General features: G+C 40.3%; 1 protein-coding gene across 1 annotated transcript; it reads left to right on the top strand.

Annotated features, from left to right (window-relative positions):
- Positions 1-733: 733 nt before the first annotated feature.
- On the top strand, positions 734-13093 carry LOC139719635 (tubulin alpha-1C chain-like). The gene is made up of 4 exons (XM_071631041.1): positions 734-1077; positions 10402-10624; positions 11239-11387; positions 11767-13093. Exons 1-4 carry the CDS (start codon positions 1075-1077, stop codon positions 12748-12750), a joined length of 1359 nt encoding a protein of 452 aa, XP_071487142.1. The 5' UTR covers positions 734-1074; the 3' UTR covers positions 12751-13093.
- Positions 13094-21058: the final 7965 nt, after the last annotated feature.

The following is a 21058-nucleotide window of genomic DNA, read 5'->3' as shown; positions in this document are numbered from 1 at the left end:
AAGGAATGATTAGTAATAACAAATCCTAAATGTAAACAATATAATTTTACATCTCTGTCACATAATTGTCTATCTGTAGGATTGTGATCATGCAGTATGGACAGAAAGAAAAATAGACAGAAAGTTCTGCATTTCCTAAAGGCGTCAACTGCACGTGGAAAAAAACTGTCAACGCTATAGGTGAAAAACAATGGTATCGGGGCCCTCTGGTATAGTACATTGGTATCACTGAAGAGGCGATTCTGGCTAAAGAAGACTATTATTAGTACAATATTATTATTATCATTATTATCATTATCATCATAATTATTGTTGTTATTTTTATTATTTAACCTGATCATATACGGTTCTTCCACTATACCCACGGAACAATACCGTTCATACCCCCTACCCCTCCTCCTCCCCCCCCCCCAACTCATATCCTTTCTCCGTCCCTCCAGAAAGTATTCTGATCCATCGTGTTTGCACCAAGGAGCAAAATGTAATGCAAATGATATGAGCAGGGACGGGACGGCGCAGTGTGGAAACACTGTATAGCAGCTGTATGAGAGACTGCGGGGAGAGATGGAGGGGAGAGGGAGAGAGCGAGATAATAATATTTAGAGAGAGAAGGGAACAGAGAGAGAGAGAGAGAAGGGGAAAGAGAAGGGAGGGACCTCGCCTGCATCGCCCGAGATGCTACGGCTTCCAAGCTCTCCCATCACCGAGCTGCACATTTCGAGATCGGCGCTTCATCATCATAGTGATTGCTCTAGCCATCCTCCGGAAAACGCTGCCATACCTTTTCTTTCTTTTTACTCTTTCTTTGAACTCCATCAGTATACCGTTCTCTGCATCAATCTCTCACCATTCAAAAGTGTAATTCGGTGGGAATCCTTTTCCTCTCTGCTGCATTCAAGAAAATTGTTTTTCTGTATATATTCAGCATCGAAGATATCACTTTGTGAGTGCAATTGCGGAACCCATTACAGGTCTAGGAAGAGAGTGTTTCAACTCAAACCCGCAGTTAGAATACTGACGTAACACCACATTAATATCTCTCTTCGCACATTCAACATCTAACTTCGTTACATCATGGTGAGTTTATAAGCTTCTTATTTACCATTCAGAGCATTTAAGCTCTCCGCTTATTTTTGTGTTTAATCAGATTTACATACGACGCAGGAAACCCTTTTGTTGAGGTGCATTCGTCATCTCTTTTGTACGCCGTGCTAGCATCACGTAAAACATCTATCTATAGAGCGGGGGGGGGGGGAGTCAAATTTCAAACGATAATTCTAAGTATAATGTATACATGATGACCGTTATAGAATCGATACATTCTCGAGGTATACAGCCCAAGGAGCCTTCCGCTGGTCTACTGTTGCCTATCCCCTGTGAACTTCACAAGGAGCTGCAACACCCCCTTTCCTCAGTCTAGTTCTCCTCCTCCCCCCCCCCCCCCCCCTCCCTTCCCCGAGCAGGCTTAGCTCAAACAAAGAACCCACCTTTTCAATTCGTTCTGTGTCGCCGCCGCAAGGCAGACTCCTGCAGACTTAGAAGCAAAAAAGACGGTATTTCAAAGAAAAGAACAGGGAGAGAGGGAGAGAGAGAGAGAGAGAGGAGAGAGAGAGGAAGAAATATGAGACTGCGGTACAGATATGTTTTAAGGTGTCGATTCAAGTGAATACGAACAGTAAACGACCCATTTAGGTGCTCATAACAATTCTGGCGTCAAGGGGTTTTGATGTTGCCATCATGAAAGAATTGACCGAATGCTCACAGAATAAACAGGGGCGGATCCAGGAATACTGTAAAGTGGGGGGGGGGGGGGGCGCAACTAATATTTCCGATGCCACTTCCGGGTTTCATTTCATTTTTTGTCTTTTGTTTAGTAACGAAAAATAAAGGGGGAGGTGGGGGTGCGCCGGTTGTGCCCCCCTTTGGATCCGCCACTTAAAAACCTCTTTGATCTTCCATGTGTGTTGATATTTTGAGAGGAGATTACCTACTGCACATATTGTCTTTTTGGGTCATTTGCTAAAAAGGAAGGTGGTCCAACTTCTTGCCAAAAGCATCTCGATTTCAAGCTAATACGAAAGGCCAAATTTTCTGCCATCTTTGTGTTAGTCAAGAAAGGAGAGAAAAATATGTGTGGAAGTATCAGCAAATTCCAGTACATGTATACCATGGCTATAAAAAGTAGCAATGGTGACTTTCAAACATGTACACCATTATAATAGCTTCAGACCCGGTGTAGATCAGTTTCCACCTTTGCAAATTTAAAGACACTTAAAGTGCGCCTTCTTTTCCTCGTTTATTCATAGCCATTTCGTCATTGGCTGAATTGAGCTGACACCTTCATTAATCTGTTCAGTAAATTCATAGCTTTTGCGATTTAACTCTCTCTTTTGGCTAAGATTATCAAGCTAGTAAGCGCATTCATAAAGAGGTTCTACGGCTGTGTGACTGTGATAATGACAGGTTCTCTCAGTGCTAGGAAGAATAACGCCTTGAAGCAAAGCAGATTACGTCACGCTGTGAAGTGAACTATCCGAGAGGACGATGGTTAATTTGGCGTGTGATACGACACGTGGTATCATGCTGAATTAAACCTCCTAACACGCTGTGTTTGCACCGTTGTACACCTATACGGATTTTTTTTTTTAATTATATACCTGTCAGAGCGCGTTTGAGTGAATGAGTGATATTAGACACTGACTCATGTAAGTTGCACTTTAACTTCCCATCTGCGTTATCGTGTGTCAGTTTTCATTGTGTTTGGTCAGGCATTGTCACGGGAGGCACATAATAGGGATTATGTTTAGTCCTATGGCAGAGCCTCGGTTCCACGTCGATGAATTATGAAATGTCCTGTCATCTCTTCTACATTGGCAATGTCTTTTTTTAGTATGATATGAGCATAGAAATTACATGTTATATTTACTTAAATAATATTGCTTTAAGTGTCATCCAATTAATAATTATATCCATGATTACATTGCATTGTCTTATACATACCTTCTGCCATTGTCTGTATTATTCATAAGTCCATTTTGGTGATCCTTGTGAAGATGAAATTCATATACGTGTGGACACACTAAACGAACAGACTCCCACGATAACAGGCTCGAAATGGCGCACGAACAGAAGACAAAAATATTTAATGTCGTTTTCCTCTTTTTTATGGAGCAATCTCAGTGCAGTGGACTGGCGGTAAGAGAAATGCTACTTAAGAATTTAAGAACTCGCCAATCAGAGATCATGTCACGCAAGGGAAAAGGCAGCCAGCGAAGCCGGTGTTCCCAACAGTAATGACTCGCACAGAACAAGGTATCTCATAAAAAAAACACTTCAATTTGCATACATGTATACTGAAACACCTACAGTCACAGTTTCATGGGTGTATTATATCTGCTTGATTCTACCCCTCACCTGTAACGTCTCGTGTGAGTCCATAGTGCAAACGTTGAGATCCTAATCAAGCAACGTCATCATCGTCGTCATCATTATCGTCATCATCGATTTTAGCGTTACCACAACCATCAGCAGGCTATACGATCACCACTATAGATGTGAACTCGCTTCATTGTCCAGTTGTACAAATCTCTCGCTAATGTAGCATGCAGTTTTCACAAAATCTGCACGAGGTTTATAACATGGCAAATCAATTCTCGTAGACATGGTACTTTACTTGATTGAATAATGTTTTATACTTCTTGCATTATCAACATGATCAAATTTATTCATTGATATTGTCAGTCTGATCATGATTACAGCAATAACATAGTTATTAAAACAAAACAAACAAATTTATGAATGTATTATGTGTCTAGAATTAGCATGATAAGGCTTTTCATCATGTGTCAAATTGGTGGTATTTCATGTAGGCCGCAAATAAACCCCGATTTCCTTGTTTCAATCATAACTTGCAAATGAAATTCCAGGGAATGGAAAAACTGTCCACCGTGTCTGCTGATATTCCACAAAATATCAGGGAGAGCTTGTGAAGTGAACAATGTGATCATCAGTCTGATCATGATGCGATTTACGATCATAACAGGCAAAATACGGACATCTCTCACAGCGCGACTTAGGAGCATCACTTTCCTTTAGTAAAGAAACTAGAAACCTTTAAATGTTGTCGTTTAAAATCATGCAAGGATGCGTTATTATTTGATTTTTGATTTGATTTATTTCTGCATTCAATATGATACAATTTTAATACAAATTTTAAAAAGTACATAGAATAGCAAGTGCAGTGAAATAAATCGATAACAGTACACAAAAAGATACACATAGGCGATTGCATTGAGCAGTGTACGTACACAGAAACTTAAAATAAAATAAACAATATTTTTCAGTAAATAACAGAGATCATTGAATGCAGGAGACCACCATCGTAAGCGATTAAGCTTGAAATGGATGGAGGCCTCATTATGATAACAAGCAAACATGCAAGAAAATTCTATATGGATTTATTGAGTGAGGGTATGAGTATTGACATGAAAAATATCTGGGGTAGTTTTGCTGAAACACTCTGTATCTGCCACGGCGCCTCCGGAGCGCCGTCATCATAATAATATGGACCGGGAATAAAAAATGGCGGCGATGAGTCATAGCTGCCAAACTACTCACTGCACAAATCACTTCGAGTCTTCACCCGCCTCCCCCCGATCCACGTCAGCGTCTGACGTGAAGATAGTGCGACAGAAGCTGCCTTCTCCTCGAATATTACCCCACCATTCTGCATCGCACTACATCGAATAGCCATACAATTAGCATTTCTCCGTTCCCTTGCTGGCGCATTCTGCATTAAACGTCTGATGTAATAGATGCGGGAAAAGAAGATGCATGTGTGTGTTTGTCTCTGCTGTGTGTGCTGAGCGCCTTGAAAAGTTAAATGATCCGTTTCACCGACTACGAGTACTTGAAAGTAGTATATACGCCGCATGTACTCTGCTGATGACATCGACACCAGGCTAAAGATGTCTGATGAGATCTGAGCATCATTGTTCCAAAATGCGAGAAAACATAATCTCCGATTCATATCGCTTTCTCGCAATTATTCCGAAGAATGCATTTTATTATTCAAATTCAAATTCAAATTCAAACTTTATTTTCACTTTCTTTCTTCAACAGCATGTATAAGAAACAATATCATGAATTTGACATGCGAATCGTTGTAAATATATATAACCAGATAGGATTAACAACATGTTCTTGTCTACATGATCAGTAAAATAAAGATACATACACTCTATATAATATTATTATTATCATTATCATCAGCATTTTTAAGCACGCACGCTACTACTTCGGATTTCCAGAGAAGTCACAAAAACAGCCATTCTCTGGCATGAAAATCGCCTTTTGCGAAGAGATAATTTGTGTAATTTATATAAAGAGAGATAAGAATATGAAAATATGAAGTAGGTCTATAAAAGCGGGTATATGCATGTGCTTATGTATCATGTCCGCACATCAGTTTATTATACATGTATGTGTATGCATGTGTGTCTCTATGCACTTGGTATGTAATCTATGTGCATAATGTCCCGGTCATTTCTGTCATAACATAAGTAGGACTTTTTTTTTCTCAACCTGTTATAGTCCAGTGCCCCCCCCCCCCCCACTCCCCTCACTCCCCATCATCCAATCGCTCTACCGGTGCACCCGCTGCACACTTTAGACCTATGTAACAGCATGACCACGGATAATGAGTCCGAATCCAATGCAGACCTACAATCATTGACAACTGGTGATTTGTTATACTCTGTGCTTGCTGCGGAAGACTGCGTGGAAAGGATGCAAACAGCTGGCAGATGGTGCAGAGGGGCTGGCGTATCATAGAAATCAATGTCTGATGTGGCTTCGAACGCCAAAATGCTTTTAAAGCGGCATTCTATTTACCCCGCCATTGCCAGCGGGAATTCGTTCCGATATATTGGAGTCGGTTCAATGTGACTTTCAAAAGTTGACACAGAGAATCTTGTGTATACAATCAACGATCAATGTAACGCCTGGAATAACAGAGGGATTAAGCATATACTATTGTTGCTCTACAAAGCCATTATGTATAATCAATTAAGTAAATGCAAAGCAGAACTTTTCGTCTTTAGGTCTCATCGCAAAGTTTGTGTTGATAGGTCCAGATTCGGTGGTCTGCATCTTCTTTTGATGATGGGCATCGTTTTATCTGATTACGTATAGTTTTGGAAAGGGGGGGGGGGGGGTTGAGTGTGCTTTCCGCTTAGAGGACCATGATCTCTCGGAAGGATCATATCACAAGCATCGATAATCATAATATATGTGAGTTGCGACTTTATAAAGCCACTCCTCACATGCACAACGAACGGAGGCTCGTAATCGACGTCTACTAGTATAATAAACGACAGTGGAAGACGTCGTGATACACGCTCTTTAGTGCATGGTGTATTTGCGCATTTATCATCCAATGGCATACAGGAAACTATCGAATTTAAGCATGGGCAGATGAAGAAAATGAGAGAAACGGGACCAAGGAGAGGGGGAAAAGAGGAGGGGGAGGGGAGTAAACAGAGAGAGAGAGGGGGAAGAGGGAAAAGAGAAAGAAAGAAAGTGTGTGCATTTGTGTGTCTGACTAGATTGTGCATGTGCATATGTGTGTGATGTAGGCCTACATGTGTGATGTGTATACGTTTCTCCGTGTTTGCGAGGTATAGCGATAAAGAGGGGACGGGGTGAGATGGGGAGGGGGGAAGCAGAGGATGGGAAAGAAGGAAAGAAGAGAAGAAGCATATTAAAGGGGTCGGAACTCTCTGATTTCGACCTCAAAAACAAAAACGAAAAAAGAAAAACTCTGATGTCAATCCATAATCGAAAAGAGGGCATTAAAGATTAGCGAGATTATTTCCTTTATGCATGCATGGAATGGAAATCATTAGGGATCGATGTGCAGTTTTGGTTGAGATGGGGGATTCAGATTTTTTTTTTTTTTTTTGCGAGATAATTAGAAACCACTTATGAAAGTGAGCATACAGTTCTTATAGTAATCCAGATTTTATTTGATGAAATTCAGTTATGAAATGGCTGAGATATCAAAAAAACGAGTAAAAAAAAAGTAATCCTATAGTAAAAGGTGGGTCGCATCTTTTATTTACACCTCTGTGTGTTTGGATATCTCAGCCAATTTCAAAAGCGATTTTTATCAAATAAACTTCAATTCCTTTTAGAATTTTGCTCTTTCATATTTCATAAGAGGTTACACATTTTCTAACCAAAAAAAAAAAGATGAAAACCTGAAGCCCCATCTCACCAAAACTATTCCATGCCATTAGTACTGAATCTAAAAATTGCCGATGAAATTAAATGCTCGCCGAGTCAAACGAAATATGATGACAATTAGTGCGTGAGTGTTCACACACCAAATCTACAGATATTCATTTTCGTCAGACATTAATTTAGCTAATGGTCATTACATTTGCGTCACACGCTGTAGTCATAATCCTTATTGATGAAACACCATTACAGCGTAACAATGGAAATCCTTACAATATGCATGTTTTTCATTAATGACATGTTCCCGAAGAAGAATCGAGAGAAAGAGGCATGATATTATTCTGAGTAAAAAGTCTGTTGACATAAAATTGATAATAGGATTTTGTTACGATTCATAAACTTTGGCAATGGCTTTCCATGCACAAGCACGGCATGATGAATCATTACTATGGTTCTACATACTTAACGTGCAACTGAATAGGGTACAGTTGTTGTTGCTGTTTTTTCACTCGTTTACTGAGACTTAGTATACAAACCGTATTAGTAAGACTAACTTGCAGACGAATCATAACTCATTAATCAATCTTACAATTTAGGGGGCGTGGTCACGTCTACGACCACGGTTCGCCTGCCCATGAGTCATTCGTGTCACGTGATGTTAGCTCGTGGATTATAAATGTGATGTGACTTCGGAAATAAAGCATACGTCCTCCCCAATAAATACCCTAATAGCACTTAAAGGGGGTCATCGTCCTCATGATATAGTGCAAACTAGCGAGATGAACGATAATGAAATGGGACATAACATTCGAATGGATGGACATGAACATTACATCAGTCTGTTAAAAAATTCGATACGAACAACTTCTTCCGACATCTTCTGTCAAAAATAATGCGTGCTTCAGGATCATCTCCGACTCTCCCTCATTCAGATTAAAAATATGTCATATGCAATTTATCTATCGGCAGAATTACAGAATAAAGCTTGTCAAATCACAACAAAGATGTCATAATTACAACCCCCCCCCCCTCCTTTCACCCACTGAGCATTGCGAAAGCCTTTCAACAATTCAAAGGTCACTTGTCTTCTGTTGTAATACTTTTCGGTTTTACAAGGTGGAATTCTCTGTCATAGTTATTGTACAGAATGTCGTTCATCGGGACAAGCAGGAGGAATTGCCCTACAATGGTGGCTTACATAATTATTACTTCTACATAAACAGAATATTAAAGTTGTGTTCAAGAAAGAATGAAATCAACCCGGACGGGCTGACTAAAGGTAGAATTACCGTTATCGTTCATAATGTATAAATTCGTCTAATATATCAGAATATCATCTAGCGTGTTCCGTGACTTATTTTCATTTCACTGTTAGAAAGGTCTGTAAACTCGCTACATGCGTATTGGGAATTCTGAGATTTTGTGTACCCTTGCGGTATCCCGCTTTTCTTGAGCCTCTTTGTGGTGTCTCGTGTTACATTGTAAATGCGCCGGTGGGAGTCGGTTGAGTAGTAAAGGCGTTGGGGTGTTTATTGTAACTACATCGGCCCATTTTTTCAGGAGGTATCCCATGTTGCACTTGCCCACTGGATACGGGAACCGAATGTGTTGCATGGTACAGCTGTATGTGTTACTATTTCACAGAAGCAGTGAGTTAAATTCAGGTGTAGGTGATACGCAGATTCTTACTCTCATTGGTCCTCTACCAACTTAGCTCCCTCTTCTCTACCTGGTTTCAATGCATGATGTAACCTAGCTTTAATTGCTGTTTCTTCTGCTTCGGTCTTCTCTCGCAATTTTTTCAGCCTGATGACCTCTTATAGTATTGCCTTCCAATAATGGAGTCGACATTACACCACGGGGCTTAATGCGTCAATTTCCGTGGGTCTGGTTTGCTTAGTGTCGGACTCATGCTCATGGGACTTATTTGCCTAGTGCCGAACTCATGGGTCCTATGACTCATGGGCTGTATACATAAGTCGTGGGCTATGTGGCTCGAGGACTGTATGATTCGTGGATATCGAGCTCATGACGTACACCCTCCAATATAGTGCGCGACTAGGATATAAACACATGCATGGCTAACCTGTAGATTTTGTACCAATGGAAATCTGACTACAAAATGTTGTCTCAAGGAATTCAGACATCTTAAGCTGGAACAGATACCTTGCCTGTCCTCTCCAGAGCAAGCGACTTCCGGTGGCCAGTTCTGCCAATTTTTTATCAGTACTGATCATATATCACGACCACAGCGGGTTATGAGAAAGTATGCTCCCAGCACAGCGGAGATAGGAGGACTTTGGTCCAGCGGAGTTACCGGGCAGTGTCAGGAGTGTAGGATTCATGCTTCACTGTCACGACTGTGATGGAGAATTTCAAGGGTAATAACCGGAGACGTACATGTGTTAAAGGGTCTATGTTTTGCTGCTGATTCTCTTGAAGTTGCCCCAAAATTAATTCTTCAAATCCAAGGGTCAGCAAATGCTACTGCTTTCAGTCACCTTTCCGAATCTTTGGTTTAGAGCGAGGCTGCTCATTCCAGGCTAAAGGAGATAAAAGGCTGTTCGAACCTCGGCAGAATAAGCAATCCATCATCCTCATTAATGTAGTTTTCGACCCACGTTGATGTGATGCTAAGGATCCTCTGTACATCTTTTCCCATAACATTAGTCATCTTGACTATCGTGCCTGATGATAGATAAACAATGTGTATGCAGGCAGGAAACGGTTGCAGGAACATTGCAAGACGCCCTCGGTCAGGAACGCAGTCAGGAAAGCATTGTCGGTACTCTTCCTTCTCGCTATATCCTCAGAATTTAAGTTCTTTGTCCAGGCTTTCGCTCCCCCCTCTCTGTATCTATATACACATACATACAAAAATACACACACACACACACACACACACACACACACACACACACACACACGTAATATTCATGTCACATACAGAATATTGTGCAGAGCTATCAGGATGAGGCTTTGAGATGTCATTTGATTCAAGCAGAGCAAAGGTCCCGAAATGACTGAGACACGTACTTTTTGACATGTCTGAACATCCTGAAATTTCTAAATGTTCCAGGTCCTACTCTGAATATTGTCATTCAAGAAATTAAATCTCGTTCTCTCTCTCTTTCTCTCTCTCTCTCTCCCTCTTTCTTGTAGCGTGAATGTATCTCAGTCCACGTTGGTCAGGCCGGTGTCCAGATCGGCAATGCATGCTGGGAGTTGTACTGTCTAGAGCATGGCATCCAGACGGATGGTCAGATGCCAGCTGACAGTACACTGGGCGGAGGTGACGACTCCTTCAACACCTTCTTCAGCGAGACTGGAGCCGGCAAGCACGTTCCCCGTGCCGTCTTCGTCGATCTCGAGCCCACGGTTGTCGGTAAGAACTATCGCTATATTATCTCCTATCCTATATCACCTCTTCTGTTTGACAGCTGTGGAATTTCAGTTGATATTATCTCAGCGATGAGATGCCAGAGTAAATAACGCTGGATGGCCAACGTGCGACAGTAGGGCATGAAAGCATTTGTTTACACCTCTTGTTCAAACTATATATAACGGAATTTATTTCCGGTTTCAATGCAACCGTTCAACACTACTATCTTGATTTAATGTGAATCGTCACTGTGCGTAAATGGAAAAACAAAATATTTATGAGAACGAATCAGAGTACAACCTAGTCAGCGGCTATAAGCGTGAACTCAGGCTTGTGCTATTTTGAAATTCGAATACCACGTGTTTTTTTTTCACAAGGTTTCCTTTTCAATCATTAACTTCGCTGGCTTGTTGTAATGCATTCGCAGTGGTCTTTCAGTGATCTTTCAGGTATTCTCTCTGTATTAAAATTATCATTTTAAGTACCTTATACATCATAACAAACATTGAAGGGTTAACACTAAAAAAATGAGAGTTCAAATACCATCTGATCAAGTTATTCTCACAGTCTCATTACAGTCATTAAATCGCCGGTCTTGTGTATCCTTACCTTGCTAGATGAGGTCCGCACCGGAACCTACCGCCAGCTGTTCCACCCTGAGCAGCTGATCACTGGCAAGGAGGATGCCGCCAACAACTATGCCCGTGGTCACTACACCGTTGGCAAGGAGCTCGTTGACCAAGTCTTAGACAAGATCAGAAAGTTGGTATGTTTTCCTGGGGTATTTCACTCAAAGGTATATTCTTGTATGACACCCACTGCTGCGAATAGATAGAACGTTGTCATACTCCATTTACACTCTTAACACTCGAATTTTCTTTTAAACTACATTTATCATGAATATGGCTCACTTAGAAGGACACACATTTTCTGTTGCACGACCGATGGAAACTTTATTGACAAGATGATCTGTATGTCTGTTATTCAAACATGATCACAAAATGCTACATACGCGCATATACACAATAATATACACGAATTGTCCTGGATTAACTAGTGATTATAAAATCTTCGATAATACCATTGCGGATACCAAACCAAGCTTGTTGACTGTTTCTGAACCACTTCTTTTTCTTTGTCTGCAGGCTGACCAGTGCACTGGACTTCAAGGATTTCTGGTGTTCCACAGCTTCGGCGGTGGCACCGGGTCTGGCTTCACCTCTCTTCTTATGGAGCGTCTCTCCGTCGACTACGGAAAGAAGTCCAAGCTGGAATTCTCAATCTACCCTGCTCCTCAGGTGTCCACAGCTGTTGTCGAACCTTACAACTCCATCCTGACGACGCACACGACACTGGAACACTCTGACTGCGCCTTCATGGTCGACAACGAGGCCATCTACGACATCTGCCGTCGGAACCTTGACATCGAACGTCCCACCTACACCAACCTGAACCGTCTCATTAGCCAAATTGTGTCATCTATCACAGCATCCCTGCGATTCGATGGCGCCCTCAACGTCGATCTGACCGAATTCCAGACCAACTTGGTGCCCTACCCCCGCATCCACTTCCCACTGGCCACCTACGCTCCCGTCATCTCTGCCGAGAAGGCCTACCACGAGCAGCTGACCGTTGCTGAGATTACAAACTCCTGCTTCGAGCCCGCCAATCAGATGGTGAAGTGCGATCCTCGTCATGGCAAGTACATGGCCTGCTGTCTCCTGTTCCGTGGTGATGTCGTCCCCAAGGATGTCAACGCCGCCATCGCTACCATCAAGACCAAGAGATCCATCCAGTTCGTCGACTGGTGCCCAACTGGCTTCAAGGTCGGTATCAACTACCAGCCACCAACCGTCGTACCCGGTGGCGATCTGGCCAAGGTCCAGCGTGCCGTGTGCATGCTGAGCAACACCACGGCCATCGCCGAGGCTTGGGCTCGTCTCGACCACAAGTTCGACCTGATGTACGCCAAGCGCGCTTTCGTCCACTGGTACGTGGGAGAGGGCATGGAGGAGGGAGAGTTTGCCGAGGCTAGAGAAGATCTCGCTGCTCTCGAGAAAGATTACGAAGAGGTCGGCGTTGATTCCAACGATGGTGAGGAAGAGGAGGGCGAGATTGAGGAATACTAGATCACCGACAACTTTCCGTTAGTCATTGACCATTTTAGTTCATTATCACACTGTATCCGCAGTTTCAGTGAACAAAATAATAAGCTTTGGCCTTCCATAATTCATTTGACAGGGTTCCGTTGATTATTCAGCCACATGATATGTGCTGGGTGTAAACTGTATATGTGGATTTCATCACGATCAAAACAAAAGAGCATGATGTACAAAATTGACATGAAGATAACGAACTTCAGTAGCTGTCTTGATTGTGGCTTACGCGGGATTTCCTTTTCCCATCGCTGTATCATTTTCTCGTCATGCTCAGAATCTTGGTATGTTATTGATGTCTCGTGTATGGTATCTTCAAAATTGTATGACTAATGAGAAGAGTCAGATATTCTATTCTGCTTATTGTTTATCTATATTTTTTTCTAATGAATCATGTGTGGATTACGTCCATTAGCATACAAAACAAACAGTGTTCGTCATAAGTAAAGAATGCTCTGGGGGCAAAACCTTTGATACGTTTCAGCGAAAGAGGAGGGGGGGAACGGGCGATCTTAGACATAAATGACACTATAATTCCACAATATGTAAACCTGGAGATTGTTCTCAATACCTTAATATCTATCAAACTTTTCTCGATATTCCAAGATATTATCGTAGAAAATTAATTACTTTCAGTCTGTATAACTGAAAGGAAAAGTTCCAAGGTATCATAGTCGTGAATCAATTAATGAATATTGGTCTAGTATGTTTTGAGCCAACCTGCACCACATTAGTAGGCCCTACCTGCTTCATTAACTAACACACAGTGGCTATGATTGGACTCTATTTCAATTCATGCTAAATTTCCACAAAGAAGGTGCTCCCAAACTCTGAAACAGCCCCCTCTTGCGGGGTGAAAACTCACTATGATAGGGTATGTCTTTTTGTCAAGCTGACGTAGCTGGCGCAGATCAGTAACTGACTGGACACCTGGACAGTATTTCATGAAAGTTGTCAGCCCTGAGAAGTGTTCAGTCTCTGACAAATTCAGTAAAATCCTTGGTTTTGATGAGCCGAGAAACTCGGGTCACTGACTGTTACTATGGTAATTGTCAAGGACTGACAGCGTGTCAGTGCTGATAAATTTCATGAAACGATGTCCTGATCTTTTAATAGGTGTGTTTGTCTGCAAAGAAAATGAGGATTAGCTTTGGTTAGGCATAGAATTATGCATTCTCATCGTCAGGGGCTCCGTCAGACTTTCCAGATCAAGGATAGTAAAATGCTTTCATTCTCTTTACAAAAGCAGCATGCGATATCATGATAGCATAGATGAAATACACTAATGGATATTTGTGCACATTCTCTGAGTCATTTTACATCTTCCATCGCAGTAAAGAGCAAATAGACAAAAGCGATAGAACAAATATAAGAGGGGTTTCGTAAGTGTACCAATAGTACACGATTATGCTTAACTCTTTTTTAAAGTGTCAAGATAGAAATACAGTATTACTTGGATGTTACCTGTGAGCTTCTTAACTTCCGGTGTCACTGTTAACCTTCCTAAAGTTCAGATATTCGATGATTTATGTTCTCGTTCAAATTTACTGTTGGTGTTCTGTTGCCTGCATGTGAACATTTCAGTTGTGTATAATGTTTTTCTTTGTGAAATTATGCAATCGACGCTTGGTAAGAACAAAAAACGTATAGCCAATAAATTCAACAAGCTGAAATGTATGCCGCTTAGAGTGCTTGTGCGAATTGTGTGATTTCATGGCTCGTTAGATTAAGGTACGTACTTTATCTTTTCTATTGTCAAACGTAAATGAATTGCCTTCTTCCTCTTGCACACCAATACGCGATTAGAATTCACTATTCCGAGGGTTTGTCCTCTCGAAGTTTCATTAATCCGAAAATAAAATAAGATTCGTAATTCTAAAAGTTCGTTTGTACCCATCTTTTTTTTTCTATTTTTGGATTAACAAACTTTCGGAATAACGAACATCATTTCATTTTCGGACTATGGAATCTTCAGAATAACTAACCTTTGGATTAACTGACCCTATTTCATTTTCGGATTAACGAACATGTAGGTAGGCCTACAGGGAATTTCAACTTCTGTGTCTCGGAATAACGTATCTTCGCAAGAAAGAACATCGCTCCCGTAGACACGTATCACACTCGCGTGTGTTTGACTCATGCATGCGTTCGTCTGTATGGGATTGGTCCTGTTACGTGTTGGAATGGAATTGCTTATCGACGATCCTGTTTGCAAAACACACCAACATCCAGACAACAAGACTGCAAGACAGACAGAAATGCATGAAAACAAATAAACAAACAAACAAATCAGAACACACACGCGCGCATATAAAGACACACACGACCATCGCCAAAAGTTTTAGAATAACATGATTTATCGATTTTACATAAATCAGAAAATGCTGTACAACGGATCTGTCATTTCACTGTTCATTGCATTTATATTCACATTTCTGAAATGAATAAAATGAATAGGATAACAATTACAGTTAAACTAATTATCATTACGCGCATAAATATAAATGGAAAAAAATGGTCACCGATAAATGTGTGTTCTTGAAAGAATGTGTTCTTGAAAGAAAAAAATAACAATCAGATTTTAGATCGGTTATTGGTGTGAGACTCATGGTAGTATGCATAGGGCTCCGCACGAAAAAGATAACAACCAAAAAGCAATCTTTATTACAATGAAATAAAATGAAAAACCAAAAAGGAGAGACAGAGAGAAATTCTTGGCAGGTGTATCCCGCCCGATGCAACGTCCCTGGGCTTGGCTTTTTTTAGACCTTTTTACATGAATAGAATCGGTATCTGGCAATGCTGAGGTATAATTATAATGGTAAATCCTCTTGGTAGTGTGTTGTTGTTGTTGTTGTTGTTGTTGTTGTTGTTGTTGTTGTTGTTGTTAATTTTTGTTTAAGAAAACAATAAAAATAAATGGGGGCTCTATTGAATATAACTTGCTCCAGACAATACTGATATCAAATCAAACTACATTATGAACAGCTCAAACAATATGATTATTTGAACTTTATAGATACTAATACAATGTCTCCAGGAGGGAGCTCATTAGAAAAGAACAGTGTGAAAACGTCTCCGCGTGACCTTCATAATCTTATCTTCAGAACAAAGAAGGGCCTAGTGCTAACAATGAAGATGTTTCTCTGGGTTAATATGACAATCAATTTACATCATTATCAGCAGCCCTATATTATGTAGAATCGCTCTAAGCCAGCATCAACATTGCAATAAGCCAGTTCAGAGTTAGCTCATGGTCACATTGGTCCGAATGACCTTTCTTTTTTTTTCCTCATGTGGTTAGGGGCACTTCATTCGTTTTAGCGCGACATAGTGCGTAAGCTTTACATACATGGAATTCATTGACCCTGTTCAAACAAAGAATGAACTTCCATAGACCAGATGACCAGAATGATCCGTCAATTAACACTTGGGAAAGCATCCATTTCATTATTTTGCATTGAATGTATTAACATTCTCTTTCTATTGATAATTGCCAAATACCACTTTTGCTGTCAGGTGGATGTGCTGGCAAGCAGCGTTTATAGGGATTACATGAATAATCTGTACATCACAGATGCTTATCCCAGTGAATTAAAAAATAAACATGCCTGTTGGTACGAATAACCTTTCTTCTGCTCATGCGCAAAGTGGAACTGCGAACTGGCTTATTAACGGAGGGAGTAATCAATCTACAAGTCCTGTAATTGATACAGAAGAGAGAACGATAAGCAAGATGTAAATGAATAAACAAATAAATTGGACGAAGAATCAATAGAACGCTGAAGCCAGTGGGAGGGCCTACGTCCAAAGAAGGTCATTTTAAGCAGGGAGGTGTCTCACCTCCCTGTTTTAAGCAATCTTAGCTCTTAACGTATCTCAAAGGATTTTGCGCAAATTCTAGAAAATGTGTTTGAGATTACTTTGCTGGAAAATGTAAAAAGAAAATACGTATACAGCAGGAAATATGTCACGTGACAACGAAATCCGAACTGCAACAAATCATTTAGAGGAACTTTCAACAGCTTTAACTTTCCTGCTACTTCTTCTTTTTCGCTCTGAGCTTCACCGAGGTATGATTTTCATACAACGATTTTTCAGTCAAAATTAAGAGCTGGAAGGAGACCCCCCCCCCCCCCCCCCCCCCATTAAGTTATCATAGACTTACCGTAGCTTTATAGGTTCGACATCAATAAACGTTTCTGGTGCTGCATTTCAAGTTTGGTTCAGCAGTGCCAGGATCAGGTAGGGTTTGCGATTACAGAAGGCTGGTTTGCAGGTATAGCGAGAACTAATTTTCAAGCAGTCAGACAATCAAAAACGAACCATTTTGATCTCTCTCCCACCTGCCTGATTAGAACTCGATGAATGATGAAGAGTACACCGCGAACCACCGAGAATAGAATGCTCCTCCCATGAACATTGGGTGAATGCTGCCATCAGCGACAGTAACCTGCAAATTTCACTTTGTGAAATCCCAAACAGATGCAAAACAAAACTGGCGTCGCCACGAACCAGTGACTCTCCTTAAAAAAAAAAAAAAAAAAAGAAAATATATGAAATTGTAAGAGAACCCCTAGCCAAATGGAAAATCAGATGTTGTTACAAGAAGCGTTTAGCATAGGCCGATTTGTACATTCTCTGCGAACACAGTACACACGCCCAAAGAATCATGATAAAAGGTATTATGAAACACGTGTTCGCATGTGAGTCTGTGCGTGTGTGTGGGGAGGGGGGGGGGGGGGAAGGGGGAATTCGTCCCTTTACAAAAAAAAAAATGTCTGTCTGTCACTGTGTGTGGATGTATGTGTGGTGTAGTGTGGGTGTGTGTGTATGTGTGAGTGAGTGTGTGTGTGTGTGTGTGTGTGTGTGTGTGTGTGTGTGTGTGTGTGTGTGTGTGTGTGTTAGGTTGTGAGCGTATCGTGTGCATCTGTATTTTCAGTATCAGCATACTCCACGCAGTGGTAAAATCAAAATGTGAAGAAATAGAGAAGCTCATATCCACTATGCTGCATCCTCAACCCTCCTTCCAAAATATGGGGACATGTGAGTATAATATCTGTAAACCTTACTGTTGCTCATACAACGCCATTACCCAAGCTATTTTGACCCCTTCCAGGCCCAAGGAGGGGGGGGGGGGGCACATTGTACATGCCCCCCATATAACTTCTTTATTACATGATGTATCACCGCCATATTTGGCACATGAGTAGATCAACTTATACTCTATATGACCCAACATTTGAAATTTCTCAAGGTCACCCATTGAGGGCGCTATTTGCCAAAGTATAAAGATATGCATAGGAAATATGCTAAAGCCATGTTTTTTTTTTCTTTTTATTTCTTTATCCTGGGTATATGTTCTTATTTCATTCTAAGCATTGTTATATTTGCCACAAAGAAAAAGCAAGTCCACCTTTAGTATTTGATATGGTTGAAATTTCTCAAGGTCAACACATGGGGGCGCTATTCATTACAACATAAAGAAATATTATACGAGACCTATATGATGCAGGCTATTGCATGTGACATGTACATATATTTGTATCACATTCTATATTTTAACAATATTGGAATTTTGAGTTTGCAGATTGATAATATGATAGACAAATGATACTACAAGCAAAGCTTGTGTGAAAATGACACTGAATAAAAGGTTAGTCTTTGGAAAATGCTGTATTTTCCATTATTTCTTATTATATCTATCGTTTGTTGTCCATGTCATATTAGAATAAAGTAGATAATATGAAGACCAATTCAGGGTAATTCACGACCGTAATTACTTCACATTTTGGTCCTTCAGCAAAGTACAGCCCCCAAGCCCCCAGTTATTCATCCATTATTATATTGTTTAAACTGAAACTGGAACAGAAAAACGTACAAAATTTGACGGGACATGGTTGTCAGTTTACGGTTACCATCACAACCAGCAATATCGGATATTGCTAAGTTATACATCAACATTTTCGCAATAAAGTTTTGGGAAAAGTCACCAAATTTGATCGAAAATCGACTGAAGGGCATATCCTAGGGGTGGCAAATGAAAATATGGTAGGGGGCACAATGTGCCATCCGGGCTTTATGATGGGGTAAAGGATATGCAATATCAACAAATGTATTTTTACTTGTGTTGATTTATAATGTCCTGATAATATACGTGCCATATTTTTGAATGTATTTTCTATTTTTCTTCAGATTATTCGGATACGCCAACAAAAAATGAAAAAAGAAATCTTCCTAAATTTGGATTCTGTTGATGACATCATCTGCCCATCACTACACTACTCAAATGACCCCGTATAAACTGGATGTAACTTGCATATTTCCATGCCATGCTACCTAATTAGTAACTGTACATGGATAGGAAACGTAGAAAATATGACATATGATTTTATTTAGATAGTCGTTTGGCTCCGTGGGTGATGATCACCGTTTTATTACTCTTCTCAAGTCAACGTGCATTTCATTGTAGGACATTGCTAAACGGCCAAGTGCATTGCATTTATAGGACGATCGAGGGAGGTGAGACTCTCACCTCCTGATAAGACACAGCCAGGTAATAGCTTCAGTCAAGGAAGCAGAATGGATAAAAGGAGAGAAGATAATTAAGAATAATAAAAAAGGAACTAAGAGGATAATGAGAAAACGAAAAATAAGAAGAGGAGGAGAGATTGACGTGAGCGAGAAGAAGAAAGAATGAATACAATAAGAAGGATAGAAAAAGTAGGCCTAAACCCTTGCTTATGTTCGATGGCCAAATAGCATTTGTACGGTATAGCCTAACATACAATATGTGATGTTATCAATAATGCTCCCCGAATTGAGGGTCTACAAAGAAAAGCAACAGACCAAATGAGTAGGGCCGGCAGGCGAAATATTTGTATATAATGGGGAATGTTTGAAATAGGCAGGACGACAGAGAGAAAGTTAGAAGAAAATAAGACATGATAACTAAAAGATATTGGAAAATTTATGAAATGATATTGCTTATGTATATCCTATTTACTATAGGGCCTACAGCGATTTTGTCTTGCTATCATTGTCCTGTGTAGTGTATAACGACTTGAACAAGACTATGTATTTACGGGGGAAGTGCTCAAATATGCATGAGTCATTGTAAGGCGCGAAATGCCATCTGCTTCCTTGTAAATTCCTCGATAGTACAATGTACATAAACTATATTATTATGCAATTAATGCAACGCGTATATCCAGCACACGTGGAGCAATCGTCGTCTGCTACATACATAACACTAAAACACGAGCGTCATACCAAGTTCTAGAATTGATTTCGTATCGCTATTGCGTAAGTAAACACTATATAACAACGTAGATATCATAGTATATACCTTCATTATAGAGAAAAACAAACAAAGAAACAAACAGACTTTTCTATAACGGGTGTGAGAAAGATGCTGACGAAAATGTTTGAACTGCAAATCTCCGTTGTCAGTTATCATAATTTACCTGAGGTCAACATGTAGGCAACATTGATTAAAGCTGAGTACAAACTTTTTGGAACATACAATATAATTTGTCTTCTACAAAATATTCCATTAACTACGAAATCCGGGGAAATTGTCTGAATATGTTGTGGGCCATATACACAGCCTACTGCTTATACCAACCTCAATAATACACTATCTCTGTATTATGTAGATAAAATATTACATGTGAAAATAATTTATACAAAGATATAATCATGATCAAGTTCAAGACAATGTGAATGTAACGTAATATTATAGGCCCATACATACAAAAACCATCGCAGGTCCACCGTTTTATGCAAAACGAATACTACAACGTAAAATGTACAATGTGAAATGGCGACAATGATATATTCCTCAATATCATAATAATAATTCTCGATATCAAAATGAAAGTTATGTACAGTGTATGTATAACCGTATACGTATTATGTACATGACCTTGTAAGCCCTGTATGTATGTGTATGTAGTATGCATCTATACATGCCGGACTCTGTATTATGTCGCAACACTTGTCTCACGTACTGACGTATACGCGATTGCTACATGCATGTACTTTCCCCAGCATATGCTGACTGCCAAATTTAGTCTTGATACTACGTACATCTTTCCCCTGAGCCACACTGTTCCACTCTCAGCATTCCATGATCCACGTGGTGCCATTACTATTATTTCAAAGAGGGTGCAAAGGAAATAGAAGCTTGAATCAAAAAAAAAATCCTAGGTTTTTACCTGACAATACTCTCCCGCCTACATTTGCCGTTAGTCTATGCTTTTATTGATCAAAATGAAGA

Source organism: Diadema antillarum, unplaced genomic scaffold, assembly GCF_040938485.1.
Source record: "Diadema antillarum isolate AM-2024a unplaced genomic scaffold, OU_Dant_1.0 scf00000112, whole genome shotgun sequence".
NCBI classification, from domain to species: Eukaryota; Metazoa; Echinodermata; class Echinoidea; order Diadematoida; family Diadematidae; genus Diadema; species Diadema antillarum.
The sequence above is the reverse complement of the archived record's forward strand: the minus strand, read 5'-3'. Positions and strand labels throughout refer to the sequence as shown.

Bases quoted from the DNA above. Each gene is read 5' to 3' on its own strand.
- LOC139719635 (XM_071631041.1), top strand. The intron at 10,625-11,238 runs GTAAGAACTATC...TTACCTTGCTAG, and splicing joins TCTCGAGCCCACGGTTGTCG to ATGAGGTCCGCACCGGAACC. The intron at 11,388-11,766 runs GTATGTTTTCCT...CTTTGTCTGCAG, and splicing joins TAGACAAGATCAGAAAGTTG to GCTGACCAGTGCACTGGACT.